At 41.7% G+C, this 19822-nt stretch overlaps 1 protein-coding gene across 5 annotated transcripts in view; it reads right to left on the minus strand.

Moving 5' to 3' along the window:
- LRP5 (LDL receptor related protein 5) overlaps positions 1 to 19822 on the minus strand; it is a 168567-nt gene that overhangs the window by 120570 nt on the left and 28175 nt on the right. The window contains exons 1-2 of one of the 5 annotated variants that reach the window (XM_083838262.1): positions 8206 to 9109; positions 7557 to 7620 (exon numbers count right to left, since the gene is read on the minus strand). The exons of the other annotated variants lie outside the window; for them this stretch is intronic. Coding sequence (XP_083694388.1) covers positions 7557 to 7620; positions 8206 to 8313 — 172 coding nt within the window. The 5' untranslated portion in view covers positions 8314 to 9109. Of the gene's footprint in view, positions 1 to 7556; positions 7621 to 8205; positions 9110 to 19822 lie in introns of those variants that run through there. 5 annotated transcript variants of the gene reach the window in all.

The following is a 19822-nucleotide window of genomic DNA, read 5'->3' on the forward strand; positions in this document are numbered from 1 at the left end:
GAATTAAAGAATATTCTTGCTGCAACCTAGAGGTAGGTGGTAGCAGTTCGCAGACCTGACCCAAAACCAAGGTTCACCACTTCTCCTCCCACATACACCACCTTGCTTCAGCAGCCTATTCTTCGCTCCATTTGTAATAAATTAATTAATCAGGCAGTGAGCATGGGGGTTGAGGAGCTGTAAAGACACAGCTATTTGGTGATAGCTGGTTTAAAGTCCCACCTTTGAGAGGAAAATAAATTCCTTCTCCCACATTCCACCCCGTTCCTCTGACCCTCCACTCCATTTTCACTCACTCCACACCTCCCACTCTCCACTCCATCTAACACTCCAAATCCATTTGATGGTAATTTCCCCCTCTAAAATGTGAAATTAAGCGTTCTGGTTATCATGGAAGGAGGATTCATTTGCAATTTATCTAATTTTGGGTGGAATTGAGGTCTGAAATTCTGGGGAGACTGAGGTGTTATTTTAAACCACTAAGAATATCCCACATTTATGCCCAGAGTGTGTAGCAGATGTCAGGCAATTTTCGTAAATTTTACTCTTTAAAAACCTATACTTTAAGTTGTTTACATGGTTACACTAGGCATAAATCAGTGCAAAGTAATCCTATCCACACTTGTATCCCGAAATACAAACCTATTTGATGCCAGTTTTATTTATATATGCTAAGTATTATATTGAGTATCATTGTTAAGTATTAGAAGACAACCAGGAGCTCAGTCATCTATTTGCCATCAGGCTAGACTAAGAGAGGCTGCTCAGCCACCAATGTACCTACAAGAAGCAAAGAAGCTTTAGTTACACATATGTTGGAAGGAGGGCTCGTGTAAATTAGCTGTAAGTTTAGAGAATATCTAGTTTAGCAGCAGCAAGTTGGAAAGGGCCCACAGCAAAGCATAAAAAATAAGTTGTAACTGGGTTCAGAAAACACATGAAGTGAAAGAATTAAAGGATTTGTTCTCCTTGTTTAGGAGGTGTGTTAAGGTGGTCATGGAGAAAGAGAGGAGTAAAATAACAGTCCAACCAGTAAAAGCTTTTACAAGAGGATCAAGATCATTTATCCTTAGACCCTGGAGAAAAGGCGCACTGAAGAAATTAGATCTGGGCAGGCTTCAGGTTTTTTGTCGATGTGGATGGGGTACAGAGCAACACATGCACTGAAGACACTGGAACATGCTACAGAAGCTGTAGAATTCATTGCAAAAGGTGATTTTAAATAGCAGTTGGATAGCCATCCCCCTGAAGTTTTTTGTTCAATTAAATCTTACCCCAGCAAAGGAGTTTCATCTGTGTCTTGAAACGCAAGACATACAATAAACACCGCCACCAAAAACCACACACCTCTCCCAGTAACATCATAGTCACGATCCTGTCAGCCTCCCAGAGCAGATGCATCTAGTACCTTTTATTGAATACTAATGTTAAAATATGATAAAATATTAACATAAACTGCTATTTAGCTCTTAAATAAAATAAGCAAGCTTATTTTTTAAGATCTCATATTTCATAGGATTCTTCCCCCCCAATAATAACAGTGTCTGAGGAAGAAGAGATTTAGTTCAGTGTTGATTTTGGCAGCCTACCGTTTGTCACTGTTAACATTATTATTTACAATAAAACGTTATATTCAATTTCATCTCAACTGGCCTGAATTGGTTTATAGCACCTGGATGGAAGACGTGAAAGGATTTCTCTGAAGAAATCCAGAAAAGCTGCCTTTTAATTTTCTTTTTTTTTTTTTTTCTCCTTATTTGTAACCTAGGATTTGTTGGGATTCTCTGGGATGGCACTAAAATGTTTCAAAACTCCCCAACAGCACACTCTGAACTTACTCACTGTTTTGTCTCGCTCCTAATTACATCGCCTACTCCAAGTAAAAACCTTCACACACCAGAACAGGCAAATGACTGGATTCAGCACGCATAACCTAGCACACTTCCATCTCTGCAGAGGCTGGAAACAAGCTCTCCGTGTGTCTTTCAGACCACCTTCCTACAGAAGTGTTTTTATGGAGGGTTCCTCAAGCTTTTCTTTCTTTTCCCACAGACCACCCATTAAGCATGCCACATGAACTCCCCTCCTGGTGCACAAGGCAATAGCTCTCAGACTGTCCTTAATATCCCTGCAGCAAATACTGAAATTGGTTACATGGAACAGCATATTTCATCATCTCTTAACACAGTTCAGCAGCTGGGAAGGAGGACAGCCAAGCCCATGTGAGCAGCCAACAGGGCCCGGACCACCAAGCAGCACGCAAAACGTGTTTAGGGATGTGCTAGATAACTGAACAAAAACCAGAATATCAGCAGAGATTTGGGGACACATATATGAAGTTGCTCAGATACTCATTAGATAAGGCTCTCAACCACTTTAACCATTTTATTTAGAGGAGAATACAATTCACTGGAGTATAGAGCAATTTTCCTCTGCTCTGTTTTGTTAAATAGAGGAAATTTCTAAACATTATTGCAAAACTCCCAGCTCTTGGCAATCGCTCTCTATGTAATGCAGAGCTGGTGCTCAGCCAAACAGTTGTGAGGACTGCAGTCTCATGCAATCCTGACTAGCTAATGCTAAACAGATCATCTCTCTGCAGTCTGAACCTCCACCTTTTCCTGACCTCAGATTCTCCATCTGAGCATTTTACAGAGGTTAAAACATCCATAGGATTTTCCAGTTTCAACATACCAAAAGCAAAAGTATGCTGTTCACAACAGTTTGTCAGTTTTTAAGCACAGTACTTCTGAAGAAGTAACCATTATATAAGCTTTTTGTGATAGGATAATAGGACTTTGCTACTCAATAACCACAATGCATGTGACAGCTTCAATGTAAATATGTTGTCTATTTGGGATTAGGACATTCTTCCTCCACATGAGAACCAACAGCAAGCTTTGAAAACTACTACGCATTTTTAAGACTATTAAGTTGAGCATGCTCAGCTCAACAGTCCACTTTTTGGGTTGGTGATGGTTAGAGATTTGGATTTGTACTGAATTCAAAGGGAGTTTAAACAGAATTGCCATCAAATTTCAGCAATGAAGGCCAAAGCTCCCTGGCTCCACAGAAAATCCCACTCTAAATGCAGACAGTAAATTCCAGACCTTCCACAAGGAAGCTGAAAAACCTTTCCCAGTCTTTCTGAACAACTGGACAACAGTAACGTACAGGTCTAACGTATCAGTTAAGGTAACGATTGCTGTCTGGAAGAATGTCTGACACCCTGAAAAATAATGATGGAACTGCATTAGCTTAAAAACCAACATACATCTGATTGCAACCTATCATTAAAAAAAAAAATACCTCTCGAGTCCCTCTGCTGCAGTTCACCTAATTCATTGTGGACATGTTGCATTTGGGTTGGTTGGTTTGTTTTACTGCCGAGCAGCATTTTTGTTTTAAGCTGCTCTGAAGCTGGCTCCCTTCCAGTTTTGCCCTGGAGTTTCTCAGTCTTCAAGGGATCGTAGTATCCAGACCCCAAGGTCCTGTGCTCCCAAATGCAGACTCGCAGAATTACCTGCGCACTGGAGGAATCGACATCAGCTTCAAGGGCAAAGCAGCAAACTCCAGGCAGCCCTGGTTTGTAAAAGCACCGGTTTGCTCGAGTCTGCCACTGCGTCCAAACGAAGGAATCGGATAGGAGAAGGAAACCCATCGCATATGCAAGGACTATCCATTGACCCCCATCACAGCCAGCTGCAGCTAGCCTCCAAATCCCCTCTATGTTAAATTAAGAACAGTGTGACACAATGAGGGCTGTCACAGGCCTCCCGCACCAGCTGCTGTCTCAAAATGCGAGGAGCGAACCGCTCCAGACACATCACAGAGCACTGCACTGGCATCTCGCTTCCTTCGGCTACACCAAACCACGGTCTCTGCTACGCCTTTTGTAGGAGCGAGAGATGCAAACGTGTAACCCTGGCTCCAAAACACAAGTTACTTTCACTGTGGGAAGAAGAGTATTCCTTCACAGTGCCTCTCATACAAGCCCATGGTGACCCTACCTCAGTGAGAAATGCAGTTGAGAAGTCTCAGGACCATATTCTGAGGTCGGTCACTCTGCAAGTCACCAAGAAGACACAGGCATAAAAAAAAGTTGCTGATGGCATGCACATTTGCTTCAAGGCCAGGTCTGTGGCCCTTCAATGTAAATCCATTTGCATCTCTACTGCAGCAGCACTGAGAGCATTTCTTAAAAACCTACTGCAACAGTAAAACGTTTTTCCATTTGTTGCATTTTTCCATTTGTGCTCCGGCTGCAGCTCAGCCGGGCGAAGGAGCTGCCGTAGCACACTTTTTTGGGCTCGCCTTTTCAAACCTGGATCCTTTTGGCAGAATCCTCCCAAGGAAAGCAACGGCGTGTGCAGTCATGCTGGCAGCTCTTGGGGCATCAAAACATCTGCAAGGCAGCAGAGAGGCTGGGGAGCAGCCAGCAGCTGGGGACAGGCAGGAACACACAAGGAAGTTCAACCAGAGGCTGGCATCGATGCTTTTTTTTTGTTGTTGTTTTTAGTCTCCTTTCTGGGACTATCCGCTTAGAAACACTGTATGGTAAAGGCAGCTTTACCTTTGAACCTGTGCGTTGAAGAAAACAACACCCACGGGGAGGTCCCCCCTGCAATCTCAGAGATGAGCTCCTGGTTGTGCCTGCAGAAAAACCTGCCTGTTTTGCCAGGACACGAGAGAAAACACAGAAGAAAGGCATCAGCCCAGGGCTCACCCAAAAAGTCCTGGGACCTCTAGTTTCCTCTCCTGCCCATTATACCGACAAAAACTGGTTTCCAGTCTCGGTGCCACCTGCCCACTTCAGCCTTCTCACACCACTTGTGTTTGGGCTTTAGCCCCAACTACGTATCATACTGCAGGCACGAGGCTACAAGCACCAGAATTCAGACACTGAAGAAGGGACCAGTTAATAGCCACATCATTAGGCAGAGAAGTAATTAGTTAGCTGTAAAGAAAAACAGAAAAAAGCAAAACAACACAGAACAAAACCGTTAAATGGCTCCTACGTAACTCATCTTTTAAGAGTCCAAGGTCCCACACTTCCACTCTCTCGCGGATTTTCTTCAGTTTCAAATCATCATCTAGACTCAAAATCTTTTCCAAGAAAGCCAAGGAGATATTCTGGGGCTGAATTCCTAAACGCATTTCCCTTCCTCCACACACAGCCTACCGGCCTATAAAAATAAGTACAAGGAGACTGATACAATCTGCCTTCTCTTGAATATTACCTACACAGTCCAAATTTAGAGAGCCAACTTTATGCTGGAGGCATGGGAATGACAACTGGTTTTCCTGTAAATGTCCTGAAATTCAACATTTTGGAGGGACAAACAGCACAGAACTATTTCACGCTTCTTCAGCAAGGCTGGCATTTGTACTTAACTTCATTGCCCTCTCTTAGAGACCCTTTGGGCACTGACATACTGGAAAGAATTTTTTTTTTAACCAATTTTCCAGTCTAGACTCAAGCCTGATCCTCACTGATTTGTGATACAGCGGAATTATCAGCAAGCCACTCCAATTGAAAAGGAAAATAACTGCATGGAGAAAACACCACTCAAGCTCTTCTGTCCAACAGAGACATGCCGCCAAACTTCAGCTTGGTACTAAGTCTTTTTTGCAGTATTTTTACACTTACCAGATTTGCCAATGCAAAACCTGAAGCAACCCAATGGATAGGTCCTCCCCTTTCTTCCCCATTTTATTTGCAAGGCAGCTTTCAGACCTCTACTAATGATTAGCAACATCACAAGCAATAATCTTTACAGTCCTAAAATTATTCTATACGTTCTTGCAACTGTAGTAAGATAAATGGACGTATAAGCACTGACTCTGAAGAAGGAGAAACTTGAGGCAGTAACAGAAATTGTTAATCCCACCCAAATGATGGAAATTACTAGAATTGATGCCTTTTTTAATTGAAGAAGCACTGGAATCCCTACAGATCTTGGAAGCATTTTTCCACTCAGTTTGTAACATACTATGGACATTTTAACTCCAAAATAAGCTCAGATTTATTTTTTTCCAGACCCTTGGCAAACTTCTGACAGAAAGTGGGAGAAGAGTTAGTGAAATTTTGAACATGCCTTCTCTTCCAGGGAAACCACTCTTTTTGACCAGATGCTTGAGAAAAAAAAACGCGTTTTCAAAATGTCATGTGTTTGACTCCACAAGACTGAGCAACACTTAGATTTATAGAATAATATAGAAGACAGTAGAAAAAATATTCCTTCGTGTTGCTGCAGCAGGACAAACACTGGCCTTACAGAGAAACGAAGGAGCCATAAGGACCGAATTTAGTTTAATCAATGATCTTGGCTAAAGCAGAAGCATCCCCAGCAAGGAATGATTTACAGAGCTGAGCGTAGATTGTGATAGTTATGTGCTACATCAGAGGTTGTAAATTAAGTATTATCACTGATACAAATTCAAGTACAATATTACAGATTTCATTATCTTAAATAATCCTTTCCACTTCACCTTCTTTTTGCTCTCCTTCCTAACCAGCTAACACAAAACCAAAACACTGAATATTTGCCTGGAAGACAGCCATACGACTGGCACAGAAGTGCTGTCCACAACTAGTCACTAGAAACTTCTCCCTGCTTCACACTTCCTAAAGCACAGCATCATGGGGCAGGTTCCACTTAACAAACGGTTTTATTTGGGAAGATTTGTAACAGAATAAAAATAAATCTTATTGTAGAACCTACATTTGAGACCTTTATATCTGACTCAACTATACATTTATTCCAATGAGTGACATTTTATCTGACTCAACTATACGTTTGTTCCAATGAATGACATTTGCCACTAGTCAAATCTAGCATATGCTAATTCTTCGTAGTTTTAGCAATATCATATATTTAGTGCAGACAGAAGCAAGAAGTCTCTTTTCAGCTTTTTTTTTTTTTTTTTTTTTTTAAGATGTGCACCCTTTGGAGTTAATATAACATCTGGAACTAGGAATTGGAAACAATTCAGATTAGAAACAAGCATACCTTTGTCAAGCCTGTATTTGTTGAAGTCCTGAAGAAAATTTGAAAGCCAAATTTTCCAAATGATGTAGAACCACTATTTTATCCATTAAGATTTTGGAACCGTCATCACTGCATAATCTACTATTATTGGCTAGACAGTTGTCTGCCAAACCAAGAAGGAATAAAATAAACTGCAGAAACAACAGAAATGGGCCTTGCTCCCTTCACAAACATTTGGCATCCAGAATCTAAAAGGGGACACTACAGGTCTGTTCGTTTTTTCCCCTATATCATTTAACACAAACCTACTGTTTAGGTGTTCACGGAAGTAACCCCTTCGTCTGCATTTTTTCCACACCAGTTTATGCATCAATAGGACAAATTTTCAGTTTGCACTGAGCATAACACTGGGGGTGGGGGAATCCATGCCTAGTACATTTAAAATAACAGCAGTGAAATGAATTATTGCCATGTACTCCGCATCATAGGATGTGAAACATCCAAGTATGGTTTCCTCCTGCCACATCCCCCATCCGTATTTTTAAGCACTGCCTTTGCACTTACCATTTTGGCAAAGCCCAGCTGCAGTACCACGTAAGAGACTATTTCGATGCCACTTCTGCTTATTCTAAAATCAGAAAATACCAGAAATCTCAATGGACAGGCTTTTTCCAGTTTTTGTGGTCACAAGCACAGTGCCATATTAATTCTCACAAAGAAAACTGTCTTGAGTCAGCTGACAGATAGCTCCAGTGTGGTTTGAAAATGGTAAACACCGCTATGGAATTTAAACTAGCGCCCTATTGTGTTAGGCAAAACGCAAGTTTGTACTTGAATCCTTAATCAAAGTATGAAACTGTTTCTTAGAAGCAATGCAAAGAGGGGCAATATTTAAACAGTGGTTGCAGGAGGTGGTCTGGTAAAATAGAAAACAAATTACAATCTGCCAGGTGGCTTACCAGTACCGTGACCCCAAAAACATCCATTCCTAATGCAGCTCTCTGAGTCTAATACAGTCCTATAAGGAATCCATGCACAATTTACCACTTTGCACAGAGAGGTTAACGGGGCGGACTTTTCATAGCAAAGGCACATAAACACCACTACTCATTTCGGGTTGAAGCCATTCATTTCTTAAATTCCACATCAGAACAGGTCAACACAAACATGATCTGAATAAGCAGTAAGCAAAATTTTCATTTAACCAGCCTACCTGTATAACAGGGTCAGGAGAGAGGTTAAAGCATTTGTTCTGAAGTGTCTGAACAGCAATGCATAATGCAAGTCTGATGTCCAAACACAGACCTAGCCACCCACACATACACAAAAAGAAGATTATAAAATATTTTCATGTAGAGCTACAAATTACAATTCATCTTTGACTTTTTTTAAGTTATGCTTTTTTACCTTTTAAAATTTGCATCTGAGTCTCAATGGCATACTATTGCCAGAATAAATTAAATACCTTCATTGCACAAAGAGGAGCAGCTGCCACAAGGTTGTCAGATACTCTCCTATTGCAGAAACACAAAGTTGTCCTAACAGCAAGCTGGAGAGGTACTAGAAAGCAACTAGAAAGGTCTTGTGCATTTCAACCTCAGCAGCAGGTTGAAGGGAAAAAAACATTCTTTTCTTCCTAGTTCACTCTGAGAAGTTTTCTTCTTCTGCCCACATGCTTCCCCACCTGTATAAACAGCCCAGCCTAATTATTGTTTTAACCCAACACATATCTGCCTTTCCCAAACAAGAAAGGAAATGAATGCCTAAAAAGTTTTCAGTTCATCACAGAAGAGGTCCAAAGTGAGAAGGAATTCAATACGTTCCCTTCAAAGTAACTATGCAAGGGGAAAAAAAGCACAAGCCTTACACCATTCTTTAGAGTAACACCTTGAAGCCAGAACTGAGATTGTCACTCTCAAGATACGACGCACACACATTGTGAAAGACTCACACCTGAAGAACTTGCCATCTAGACACACAAGACAAAGAAAGGAAGCCCACAGAAGACTGGGATTAGGGGTCTTACCCGTGGCTACACATTTCAGGCTGTGGCAGAGCCGAGATGGGAACCCAGATGTGCCAAGTGGAGCACTACACTATAACCAGGGTTTCATTCCAGACAGAGTAAGCAAATACCCCCCCCCCCATCCCTTCTCCCATCCCTCTGGCAGTCTAGACAAGGTGTACTGCAAATAATGGACTGGACTCCTGATGTACAAAACATCCGGAGAAATGCGACTGAAGATTTTTCCATCTCTCTCCTCTCCAACTTCAGCAAATTTAAGTGCAAAAGAAAACTCTGGGGCTATGCTACAGTCAGTTGTTTTGAATAGAGGGGGAAAAAATAAAAAAAAGCCAGTGTCAGATCAAAGAAAAATGAAGATACAGGCTGCCATTTTGGGAATCAAAAGATAGCTGGCTCATCCGCAAAATCAGAAGACCAAAGATACAAGCAGCACACTGCTGGAATGACAGGGAGAGGAACAGGAACACAGTTTCCACGACAAATAATTTAAGTATACAAATTCTGAATCTGCTCAAAGAACACAGGTGACAAAACACATCGCGGGGGGGGGGGGGAAGCTTATTTGTTTTTTATTATTTCATTTAATGCTCTAACTACCCCTTATTTCTGCAGAAGGAAGGGTGCAAGCCTATGAGCATTACACAAGGAAGCAGCAGCATGGAGGGCAGAGCAAAATGCGTTTGTTTATACTAAAACAAAGCCAACTCAAACAATGTGTTGCTGTCAGTGATCTGATTATACTGTTTTGTGCACTGTATCCCTTTCCTCTCCCCTTCATTTTCACTATTTGGCTGTGCCCTCCTTGCTAAAGATGTAATTATTACACTGACAGGGAGTTAATATGCTCTGAGTAAGACGCATTGAGTAAGACGCTATTTCAATTTTAAAATGCCAGCAGAGAAAAGGAAACTTTTACATCAAGTAAAAAGCCAGTGACACTCCTCACCTGAGATTTCATCAGCTACATGGAGCCGCATTGACTCCCTCTATCTGGATTTTTACAGCAGTATTGCTCTCCCGGCGTAACAACTACACCTGTTTCAGCACCGCAGACACGACTTTGGACTGCGTGCCTTTCAGAGCAGGAAGCAAGCTCCCTTTGTGTCTGGGAAACATCCACTACTTTTACAAACAACCACCAAGCACCATTCTGCAAACATTCCCAACTACGTGCTATAGCTTAGGAGAAAAAAAAAAAAAAAACACTGCTATGATTCAGGAGCCGAACCAGGAAACTTCTTCCATTTCCAGTTGTTGCAGACTGTTTTGGAGTTGCAATACCATAGATTCTGCACTCCACAGTATACTTTCTTTTTTTAACTTATAAAACACACTGCATGCCACTTAATACAAAAAGCTATGGGCCCACAGCCCAAAATCACACTTCCAATCCAAAAATGTGACACGTGTGGCACAGCCATCATGCCAGACACTAGGACATCATTACCATTTAACAACTGCATTTTACCTTTTCTAAAGAATCCCCTGCAGTGGATTGTTAATAAACATAAATATACGCAAGAAATGACTACATTTAAGTAACTCCCTCCAGGTATGACCTACAATGACCAAATACAGAAGCAAACACCTACCCTCCTAAAAAACAATGGGGTCTTACGAACCCAATTTAACCCACACATTTACATACAGAGGAGAAGGGCTGTTCTTCCTACATACTAAAGGGGGAAAACTTCTTTAAAAAGTATTTTGACCCAAACATAAGCTTTATGTGAATAATTTTTAAAAAAACAACAGCACAAAAGACACCTTAAAATTCATTAGTGAATTGCAAGAAAATTGAACGCTCTGTCTGCACTCACTCAGCCTCTGCAGCATTGTCAGAGAGAAGGTTAAACTAAAGGAAAAACCTACCTTCCCCAAAAATTAGATGTAAACTAGACCACAGAAGCACTTGCTTTTTATGAAACTCAGCTTTCTCCTGAGAACAAAAACAAAAAAGCAAATAAAAAAATCCCAGCCCACACAAACAAGCACAAACTTGAAGCAGAGCTGACAGAAGTCCTTCACTTCTATACTAAACTTAGGCACCTCGATCTGTAACCAAATACTTGCTCGGAGTTAGGGCAACCTTCACTTTCTACTGGCAGAAAGCATTGCAACATTACATGAAGAGCAAAAGCAGTACAAAGTGAAAAGGAATAATTCCCTTATCAAGCTCATCTAGTGCAAAAATAAATCAATGAAGATTTAAAAAGAAATGAAGATTTCTTTCTCCTTTACTAAGTGAACTTGAAACACCGAATTCCCTGTTTACGTCAGTCTTCTAGTAAATACCATGTGCAATACAGGCCAACCTTGCTGTTAACAGACCTTAGCTAGGTGACAAGTAAATCACCTTCAAGGACAATTCAGGTTGGGTGTTTGTGTTTTTTGTTGTTGTTTGTTGTTGCTCCCTTTGCTGACACTACTACTTGTACCATAGAGCAGCATTGTGAGAAACACCTACCGATTCAGCAGGAATGAGATTCAGAACTACCAACTCGTTTTCTACGAGTCACTGAGCAACCAGTAACTCTAAGTCATTACCATTGGGCCACCTCCTCTTCTTAATAATTGCACCACAAAGCACTGGAGCAAGAAGATGCATTTTATTTCCTCTCCGTTCTCAACACGTGAAAAACATCTTATGTTTTACTTGGAGGCAGTTAGGGTATCTAAAATCTCTCAAAAGCATGTGCTCCACTGATTACAGCATTATGTTGCCTCCTTTATGAAACCCTGGAGTGCCTATCTTTATATATATAAATGTATGTGTGCGTATACACTTCATATGGTTGTAAGACTTGACATCAAATGACACCAAACATTTCTTAAGGCTACTTAAGTTGAAGCCTTCAAACTAGAAATTTCGTCTCATGCAGTAATTGTCCAAGCACACCACAGAACAACACAACATCAAAGAAGAGAACGTCTATCTGCTCCTGCATAACAGTTAATCCATACAATTAACCCTCTATAACATCACACTATAAATGCAAACACATGCTCCGTTTCTGTGTTCCTTAGAAGATTCTCCAAGATGCTATTCTTGTCGCTAATGAGGTGCAGAACAAACAATTAAAGACTTGCAAAAATAACACATTGAGTTTAGATTTTAAAAAAAAAAGAACAGAGAACAAAACATCATAGGCTGCATAACATCTGAATTGCATGGAAACATGTGGCATTATCCTTCCTTCAAAGCTGAATAAGTTAGACCCATCAAATCCTTGATCTTGCACTATCACAATTTTTATTAGACTAGAGAAAAATTGATTTAAATCATGTTTTACCCAGTATCATAAAGCAGCCCCTCTCTCATGTATGCAGGTATTTGTTAACACTACATCTGATGGATGGCTCCATGACTGCACTTGCAGTACAAGGATTGCTTTTGCTTTGCAACCACCCGAACTCTGACAATGCAAATGCAGCACCTCTTATTCCCCCATCAGGTAGGCGAGTTACATACAGGCTACCACCTTCCACTTCTCAGAAACTGATTTCAAAAGGATGCCAAGGGATGTTGGCAAAGCTGGCATAGGTCATTTCTAAGCTAAGGTTACCCTTCCACATACAGATGTTGTTCCTGACCTTACTGTTCCGAGGATGGAGCATCCACAGCTTCTCTGGGCAGCCTGTGCCAGTGCCTCACCACCACCGGAGTGAAGAATTTCACTGAAGAATGTAACCTACTTAAATCTACCCTCTGGCAATTTAAAGCCATCAACACAGACAGGACAGCAACACCACTAACATAACACATCACAGCTGTACGACTGCAGCTTTAGAGCAAACTGTAAACTAAGGTGTAGAACACTTCTATACTCTAATTTTGCTATGTGCATACAAATAGAGACATGCTCCACTCTCCCTAAAACCTGTGTTCTGCATTAGTTTACAGGGACTTCGTCAGACAGCACACTATTACTGAAGAAATGAAGTCAATCGGGGAGAGGCTGGGTGGCTGAAAGAAGCACCTGCAGTCTGGAGACGTTCAGTATTATTGCAGTTTAACACCGGCAGGCAGCTCAGCACCTCACAGCCGCCCACTCACTCCACGGTGAGATGTGTGGAAGAATCCGAAGGGTAGAAGTAAGAAAACTGGGCTGAGAAAAAGGGAGATGACTAGGTAAAGCTAAAGCTCCACATGCAAGCAAAGCAAAATCAGGAATTCACTCACTGCTTCCCACCGGCAGCAGATGTTCAGCCACTTCCAGGAAAGCAGGGCTCCTTGTGCCTAACAGTTGCGTGGGAAGACAAATGCCATCACTCCAAACGTCCCTCCTTCCTCCTTCTTTACCCCCCAGTTTTATGGATGAGCATGATGCCATACGGCATGGAACACCCCTCTGGCAGTTCGGGTCAGCTGTGCTGGCCCTGTCCCCTCCCAGCTTCTCCCGTGCCCCCCCAGCCTCCCCAACGGGCAGGGCGGAAGAGAAGCAGAAGAGCCCTCGAGCCCATGTAAAAACTGCTCAGCAACATCAGCATGTTATCACCATCATTTTCATCAAAACAGAGCACCACACCAGCTACTATGAATGCAGCTAACTATCCCAGCCAAAACTAGAACAAATATACCTAGATATCTTTGTGGCTACTTTTCACCCAGTAGCTCCCCAGCTATCACAAGCTATATGTTATGCTACCATGTTCCTGTGAATCAGGACAGGAAAATGATTTGGCTGGGGAAAGACGGAGGAGGGGAAGAAGGAAAAAAAAAATCCAGCAAGGAAAAACCATCCCCCACACCAGCAGGTAATGCTTGTAACAGGAGGTTACTTCCAGCCCAACCAGTCCTCTAAATCTGATTTGCCATGCGACCACACTTTTTTGTACTGTCCCTGCATGGGTCACGGTAAGGAAGCTGGGAGCTGCTTAAACTAGAACCACTGGACGAAATGCTCCTTTAGAAACAACCTCTTCCTAAACTATGCCGGATTTTGCAACCAAATTCCTTTTCATTCGGACTTAAAGCAACACAGCTAGTTAAGAAAATGTTCCCAGTAGGGTCTAGAACATTTAAAATTAGTCCACTGAGTGGCATGACACTGTTGCAACCCCATTTGCAGTAATCTATGCCTAAATATTGATTCAATTGTTTATTAAAATAAACAAACAAACAAAACTACTGCATTTAGGAAGCAACAAGAGAAGCACTTGTTGAATTCAATTTAAATATCAGGGAAGATGGAAAAAATATCTAAACTATAAGTTGCAGATAATCCAAATTCTGTGCTATTTGGGGTTTGCATGTAAAGTTCTGCGTACAATTTAAACACAGCCTTTTTTGTTGGTGCCAATTTTACAACTGTACAGAAAGATGGCCTTTGAAGTTGCTAATAGACAAGTTTCACGGATTCTTGCTTTAAGATCAGGTTTTTAACATGAATTTCCCACTGTCAGGACTAGAACGTTCATGCCGTTTCAGACACTGAGAAGTGTTTTGGAAACTTTACTGCTTTAGCAATGCATCGCTGAAGCCAGTGCAACAAGTGGAATCGAAGTTGGAAGATCTGTAGCATCTTGCAGAGAGTCTGATCATACGTTTGGCATATGCTCAGCAGAACCTGGGAGAAAGACCGGCACAGAATACTATCTGCTGGAGGCTGATCTATTTGTAAATGTTCCAGAACAATCATCCTCTTAGGAACACGCAATATTTATGACTGGATTTAAATTGCCGTTACTCGTTTCAAAAAGTCTTTCTCAACAAAGATAATAAAACACTCGCTTCTGGCCATATATACGATTGACATCATCCACACCAAAAATAGAAGTAAAAATAAAAATATTTTTTCCCAGCCACCTCACCTTCCTGATTGAGGCCAAAGTTTTGAAATCGAACTTGGATAAAAAATTAAACTTTCAATGACAGAAACGTTGCCAAGCTCACTAAGCAAACATGACTTGCTCAAATATTCACAGTAATCGGTTTTGTGTCCTGCTGATGTTCAAATAGGAAAATAATCCTGCAAACTCCATTCTTTTTCATAAGCAGCCAACATTAGTTCAGATTTTATAATAACAAACTAGTGCTAAAGCTTCTTTTTACAGTCTTAAGTGTGTGCACGTAATGCTTCCCATCTCCCACTGAGCCTGAATGCGCTATACTTGCATACTGAGACTCCAGTTAAAAAAAAGTTCTCAAAATTCACCTTGCCAGACAAAATAAGTATATTCTTGGAGAATCCAACACATTACTTCTGCCTCACAATGAAGCAGCTGACAAGTTATACAGGACAAAGCATTGTATACAGGTGTAATCCTAAGCATGGCAGCTGTCAAGTTGTATTTTTCTCTGCAGCCTCTCCACGTGCCTGGTGATGTCCAAGTTTCCGTAAAGCACACAAAGGCATTTCCTAAGCACCGGTACACAACCTCTCAATCGTTCAAGTTTTACTGAGTCCATGATGAGGTTCTGTCAACACAGTGGTTTGCAACTGCAATGACAGTCACCCAGCAGGGAAGAGAGACCTGAAGTCATTTTGGTTTCCAACACAGACCAAGATTTTATTTATAACAAAAAAAAAGGAACTGCTGCTAGTGTCAAAATGAGCATAGGAAAGAAAGTCTAAAGCAGCTTCTTCCCAATTAATAGCTGGGGAACTGTAGTAAAGAGAAACATCTGGAGAATTCAGCAGCAATTAAAGAACAGCAAAGCTTGCAAGTAGAACAAATGCATGCCACATACTAGTTCACTGCTTTGACTGTATCTGTCCTACACCATGGACTCCAAAGCAAAGTATCAGTTTTTCTGCTGTCCACTCAAACAGTCCTCCCATCTACCCCTAGCAATGACAAAGAAGTGTCAAACCTCAGCAAAACAGGTCCAGATGCTCTTCTCTTGCTGCATAGCCCCAAAGATGTTCTCGCAGGCTCTTAGCATTGTGTTAAGAGAAGAGATACATAGAAGGCATCCTCCCTCACAAACTAGCATTCATAGACAAGAGGGTCTTAACAGGCTGTCAGAAATCATATGGACAGGTGTTATGTTATAGACAACCATGCTAATGAATCAGTTTATATCATGATGTGACCAGAAGATGCTCAGATTCAATAGATGAACCTGTTATACAGCCCCAATTCCTGTAGGCAGAAACAAGCTCCAAGGCTAATGCTAAGAAAGAATTACAATAAAGTATTTATTAACAGAGCTTTGTATGGAAACCATTCTAAAATAAAAGCATTACTGGGGAATTTATTCTGCAACAGCTGTTAAATTTTGAGTGCATATTCCATCTCAAATGAAGTACATTTTGTTACCCTACAAAAGCCTCTTAATCCATACAAACAGGTCCCAAGAACATTCCTCAAAGTCGTGCACTACAGTATACGACTTTAAAAAGAAAACTCCATGTCCCTACAACATTGACCCCGCAAAACCCTCAGAATCAGAAAAACACAAACGCACACCAGAATCTTTACCAAGATCTACCAGCTGCCTTCTGGATGGGCCCAGCAGCCTTTACACACAGTTTCCGCATATGTAAGAACTACAGTCCCAAGGAGTGAGTATGGCTGCAGGTACTGAGCTGGCTGTATCAAGAACTTAACAGCGCTCCACATCCTCCCTCACTGCACACAGACTTCCTCAGGAAAAAAAAAAAAAAATCAGGATAACCAGGCGAGAGGCCAATGCTTACAAAGATCCCATAGCCATTGTTCAGAGAAAACATGTCACTTGCATCACTCCCCACATGCAATAAGCTCTGAAGCTCTGGCCGACTGAGTTGTGCCTCTGAGGACCAGCGCCAGATGTGCTCTATCTCCAGATGCCAGGAGTTCCACACCCTGGGGAGCAGCAGCCAGAGTTATTTTCCATGAGCTGTAATTATTATAGCAGTATGGAGAAGGGCTGGATGTGTTGAGGTGATAATCGCCAAGGTAAATGAATGCTAGATCACTTAAATCTTTTGCAGATAACAATGAAGACCTTAATTTGGACCGTGCAAGTTGAGAGACGATTTGGAACAGAGGTCACAAACGTAAAGTACTTCTACCTACTCATCTTCTCTCCACTGTGCACAAGGCTGAATGCCAAACAGCAATCCTCAAACATAAGTTGCAGCTTCTCCATTTTTACCAATTCTACCATGAGCAGACAATGTTAGCAGAACCACATGCTAAGGGGACAGCAAGCAGTCTCCTCAAGCTGGCAGAAAAAAGAGGGTGGTGGTTTTTTGTTTTGTTTTTCTTCCATTCAATGATGCTGTCTCATCATCCTACTTAGAGAAGTAACCCAACAAGTTTCCAAGAGCTCTCTTGACCACTGTTTTTAATTACACACCTACACACATTACAGCCTTTAGCAATCGTGGTTCTTCAGACAGTGGGAAAAAAAACAGAAAGCAAGCAGGTAAAATGAAAAGTTACACAAAAGATCCCTGCCTAGAAGAGCTTACAAGTTAAGAAGAAACACTACCAACATAGGAGAAAGGTACACCATGTAAAATTATAAAATAAAGACTGAAAAAGGTTTAGAAAGTGTTGGTTATGCAAGATCAAAGATTTAGCTGCACAAAATTGATCAGGTATACAATTCTGCTTAATAAAACACATCTTCCTACCTTTTCAGGGACACTTTCCCTATTGTTCTGCTAGTTTGCAGCTTCATTTTCTTCTAATGAAACACCATTTACTGAGAGACTAATACAACACAGTCAAATAGAGCAGGTTTATTACTAGAACGTTATTTAAAATGCATTGGTATAGCAAAAGATTACTCCGAGTTGCTTCTCGTGTAAAGCACTCCAAGATGCATTCAGAGAGATCATTTACATATCGCTTTCACCTTTTCTAAGATGAAAAGCTGAAGTTCACAGACTTAAGGGCATGCTTCAGTAACAATACCAAGAAGAAACCCAGGTGTACTGAATTCCAGCGCAACGCCTAGCAACTGTGAAACTTTCCTCCTTAAAATCCCGTATAAAGACATGGAGTTGAAGTCTACACAAAAAAGCATTTTTTTCCCCTTAGAAATGGAAGGTTATTGAATAACACAAACATTAGAATGGAGGAAAAAAACAGAGCAGGAGAAACTGGTTAATCAAGTATTTAAGCACATAAAAACATACATATTGTATACACACTCACACACACATACATACAGGGAATGCATTCCCCTCTCAAACATCTCACGCTTCCCCACGTACGTTCTTCAGCATAAGCTCACCAGGACCTTGTAAGAGATGTCTTCTGCCTACGTCAGCACTTCTGTGAACTATGAGCAAATCTGTCTCTGCTCTGGGGAATTAAGTTATCTGGTAGCACATTTCAACTCTGAGTAACTACCAGTCAGTAAACAAAATCCAAGCATTTTCCAGTCCTCTGGCTCAAGCAAAACGTGTTCACTTTCCACAAATGTCTTGAATGCTCTTTAAAGCACTGAAATCTGCAAACAACAGAATGACCTCTGTGTTAACAGGCATGCAACATATGCGTTTTGTCACAACCATTTGGGATTCCTTCAAGTAGAAGGATTACCACCCCTCACCCCCAGCAAACGTGTTGGCTTCTACTGCTATGACAGCAGAAGGGAAGTTCTGAAGTAGCGACAATAACTTCATGGCCAACTCCCTGCCCTTTAAAGTAAAAGTCTTCAGAGCTGAGCATTTCATTTTTGCTTGCAGTCAGATGTGACGGTAGTGACCAGTGGAAATGAACAGAGACATGAAAAACACTTGAGAGAATTAATCACAATGTATATCACGTCTCTGGCCACTAACAGACACCTGGCCTTGAACACCTCCAGGAATGGGGCACCCACAGCTTCTTCTGGGCAGCCTGCGCAAGGGCCTCACCACCCTCTGAGTGAAGAATTTCTTCCTTATAGCTAATCTAAACCCACCCCCGGTCCATTTAAAACCACTACCCCTTGTCCTATCACCACACCCCCTGACAAAGAGTCCCTCCCCAGCTCTCTTGCAGCCCCCTTTAGGCACTGGCAGGCTGCTGTGAGGTCTCCTCGGGGCCTTCTCTCCTCCACGCTGAACAACCCCAGCTTCCTCGGCCTCTCTTCACAGCCAGCCTTCTACTTCTCCAACCCTCTGATCATCCTCATGGCCCTCCTCTGGACTCAGTCTAATACATCCATGTCCTTCTTATATCAGAGGCCCCAGAGCTGAACGCAGGGCTCCAGATGGGGTTTCACGAGAGCAGAGGAAAGGAGAATTCCCTCCCTCACCCTGATGCCCACGCTGCTTTTGGTGCAGCCCAGGGTACAGGAGGCTTTCTGAGCTGCAAGTGCACCTTGCCGGCTCACACTGAGCTTCTCTCATTAACCAACACCTCCAGGTCCTTCTCCTGAGAGCACACAATTCAAAGTCCAAATGGTACGCCTTAGTTCTACAGGCAAGCTACAGAGCTCACTCTTGCCGTTGTTCGTCTGCAACTCTTCCGTAATACCTCCCGACAGTGGTGTATTTATTGCAAATATTATCCAATGCTCACTTAACTTTTTGCTGTTTTGTGTGCGTTTCTCCCAGTCACGTCATTCGCTACAATATTGACCAAAATTTTCATCTCCCTTAGAGTTTGATTTACTCTGTTCAAAAAAAAAAATCTCCAGGAATATTTCCTGTCTCCTTATGGCATGCACTGTTTCTTCTCATAGTCCCATATCTGACTTTTGCAATTGAAAAACACAGCTTTTAATGGCATCATAGAAAACACTCTCCTTCTGTACACAAGTTCCCAAGTCAGAGCTGCCATCTAGTGTAGTGGGGCTTTGTGGTTTGGGGTGGAGTAGAAGGGGGTTATAAAGAAAGTTTTGATGAGATGAATATCTAGGTTCACGCAGGTT

The sequence above is a fragment of the Anser anser genome, assembly GCF_964211835.1.
Source record: "Anser anser genome assembly, chromosome: 5".
Classification (NCBI taxonomy): Eukaryota; Metazoa; Chordata; class Aves; order Anseriformes; family Anatidae; genus Anser; species Anser anser.